Source organism: Nicotiana attenuata, unplaced genomic scaffold (genome assembly GCF_001879085.1).
Source record: "Nicotiana attenuata strain UT unplaced genomic scaffold, NIATTr2, whole genome shotgun sequence".
NCBI lineage: Eukaryota > Viridiplantae > Streptophyta > Magnoliopsida > Solanales > Solanaceae > Nicotiana > Nicotiana attenuata.
In genome coordinates, this window is record NW_017670545.1 from 157,120 (window position 1) to 160,117 (window position 2,998).

Below are 2,998 nucleotides of genomic sequence, written 5' to 3' on the forward strand. Positions count from 1 at the left end.
TTAGCTGGACTTCCCTGATTCACGCTTATTTTTGCTACTGTATTCATGAATACAATAGCTTAAATATATCAAATACATCTTATAACCACTGAAAAGGTATCTATAATCCGTAATATAGCAAATGGTATCTATAGATGGCTAATTACTACTAAAAGATGGTGCTTTATAAAAATTTCTCATAAAATAATCTACACAAATATTCTTATAATTAAGCTCTTTCTTTTTTTCCTGAAGCCATTCACCCAGGCTATATTAGCCTGAGGTGATGAGAGGTTTTGTATTATCCCCTACCTCATATATTAGTTAGATAACCGGACCAATATGCTTTACATGTTTAAGTAAGAAAAGAGTTTTAGATGCAAAAGACAAATGCGGGTGTAGGATTTTTAGAACATGAGTTCATCACTAAATAAAGAGAAAAAAATGAGGTACTTTGTGAGAATTTATCCCTCTTCCTTCAAGTAAATAATTCGATATTTAATCAAGTTCACCATGTAGCCTTTATAGAATATGAGGGCCAGCAAATCATATTAGATAAAATCTAGGAAATTTGTACATAAAATACCTAGTTTAATTTGATAAAAAGAGCATGGGTTCACGTGCCCCATAATTTAGGCCTAAATCCACCCTTGATGGAAGACATATATCATGTTATTAATTTAGTGTAAATATCGAGTGCAAATAAATTGTATGGACTATGATGAAATTCTAATTCACCATTATCTAAGAAACTAAAGGCAAAAACCCTGAAAAAAACCCCTTACTCCAAACACTCACCTTTCTTAGTTTATTGTCCCCACCACCACCCAAAGATCAGCAGCCCTTAATTCAAGCCATAGGAAGCCAATTATTCTCAGTATAAATATCAGTTCGTACACACTATACCACGTATCAACCACTATAGGTGACTCACAAAAAAAGAAAACTAGTGATAAAAAAAATTCTAGCTAAAAGTCCAAAAATGGTGCAAGAGGAAATCAGAAGAGGACCATGGACAGAACAAGAAGATCTTCAGCTTGTATTTTATGTAAAATTATTTGGAGATCGAAGATGGGATTTTCTAGCCAAAGTTTCAGGTTTGATGAAGGTTAAGGAGGGAGAACAAAAAATAGAATAGGTATATTAGGTTAGTTTTGGATCATATATATATCCTTATATATGTCCAAAGAGTTAAGTCTCTAACCCTATTCTTCTCTCCATATTCTTTCTTTGTAATGTTCTTTTGGTTTAGGTTTGAAAAGAACAGGAAAGAGTTGCAGGTTACGTTGGGTTAATTACTTGAATCCTGATCTTAAACGTGGCAAGATGACTCCTCAAGAAGAACGTCTTGTTCTTGAACTTCACTCTAAATGGGGAAATAGGTCTGTCTTTTTTTTTTTTTTTTTTTTACATTTCTCATATCAAGAACCATATATCTTAACTATTCTCCTTTACTTTAACATTTAGAAAAAAGGTTTAACTTTACCTTTATGTTATATACGAAATATCATAATTTTACCTCTTGTTATATACAAAATATCATAATTTTACTCTCAGTTATATTTGAAGTCATTTATGCCTATATCGTTAGCAAACATTCTCGTATTTGCACTTAATCGTATTTGGAGCTCTAGCGTGGATAGGCGACAAGAGAGGTTGCTCAGATGGTTAGCACTCCCCATCTATCAGACTCGTGGGTTCGAGTCACCCGAAGGAGCAATAGCTCCAACAAAGAGGATTAATGGGGAATCAAAAAAATAAAGCATGGATCGGCGAATTTCATATGTTGGAATATTGTTAAAAAGAATTTAAATTTACCCCTCAACTTCAGATATATTATATAGTTGATGGCAAATATGAGAGGATTTATTCATTAATGACCCCGAAATATAACATAGGTAGAACTAAAATATTTCCTATGGTATATGTATTACTTTGACGCGTTTTCCCCTTTAAATTTTTATATATCTGATGTTGATTTTTTATTTCTTTTGGGTATTTAGATGGTCAAGAATTGCTCGAAAAATACCAGGGCGAACTGATAACGAAATCAAGAATTACTGGAGAACACACATGAGGAAGAAAGCTCAAGAACAAAGGAAAAAAGCAACTTCTATTTCTCCATCTTCGTCTTTTTCAAACTGTTCATCTTCTTCTTCCATAACTCGTGAAGAAAATGAGAGAAATTTCTACGATACCGGTGGAATCGAGCAATTGCAAGTTGAAGAACAAAAGAAAGATAATGATCAAGAACAAGCTGGGGAGAGTATGAAAGTTTATTCAATGGATGAAATATGGAAAGATATTGAATTATTAGAAGAAAATGAAACAATTAATAAATCAATTATGGGGTCAATTTCACCCCTATGGGATTATTGTGCGGACCCCATGTGGAAAGATTTTGATTGGAGTACCTTTCGGTAAGAGCGTGATTTTGAATTAGTCGGGCCAACAGACTTCAAATATCGAATGGTTAGACTGGAAAAAGATAAGACGGACTAATAGGAGGATCATTTATTTGAAAAAAAAAATATTATAATTAGTTGGTTTTGGTTTTATAAGAGTAAGTTCTAACTTGTATATCACTAGCAGTAGTATAATAAAAAGTCTGCTGTTGTAGCCATCTGATGATATGCTTTAATTTACTAGAGTTTTAAAAGTCTGTTACTATGTGATTATTACCATCGGCAATCTTTCTTATGAAATTTAAATTTTTCTTGAATTCCTTGTAAAAGTTCTTAGCTTCCTATATGTGTAAATTTGTAATCTTTTCTTGTTGTTGCATCAATTCCATCCATTAAATTTGCTATTTCAGATATCAAATTTAGCTGTTACAAGTTGGGCAAAGATCACTTTTAGGTTAAGTGGGAAACTATTTACATTCGGTTGCTGAAAAAGTGTAAAAAATTGTAATGTTTTTTGTATGTAACATATATATATATATATATATATATATATATATATATATATATATATATATATATATATATATATATATATATATATGTTTATATATATA

The 2,998-nt window shown here is 31.5% G+C and overlaps 1 protein-coding gene across 1 annotated transcript; it reads left to right on the forward strand.

Moving 5' to 3' along the window:
* Window positions 1-870: 870 nt before the first annotated feature.
* On the forward strand, window positions 871-2,760 carry LOC109240785 (transcription factor MYB48-like). The gene is made up of 3 exons (XM_019407466.1): window positions 871-1,076; window positions 1,232-1,361; window positions 1,983-2,760. The coding sequence occupies exons 1-3, from the start codon at window positions 962-964 to the stop codon at window positions 2,401-2,403; spliced, it is 666 nt and encodes a 221-aa protein (XP_019263011.1). The 5' UTR covers window positions 871-961; the 3' UTR covers window positions 2,404-2,760.
* Window positions 2,761-2,998: the final 238 nt, after the last annotated feature.

Bases quoted from the DNA above. Each gene is read 5' to 3' on its own strand.
- LOC109240785 (XM_019407466.1), top strand. From the start codon at position 962: ATGGTGCAAGAGGAAATCAGAAGAGGACCATGGACAGAACAAGAAGAT. The intron at 1,077-1,231 runs GTTTGATGAAGG...CTTTTGGTTTAG, and splicing joins TTTTCTAGCCAAAGTTTCAG to GTTTGAAAAGAACAGGAAAG. The intron at 1,362-1,982 runs GTCTGTCTTTTT...TTGGGTATTTAG, and splicing joins CACTCTAAATGGGGAAATAG to ATGGTCAAGAATTGCTCGAA.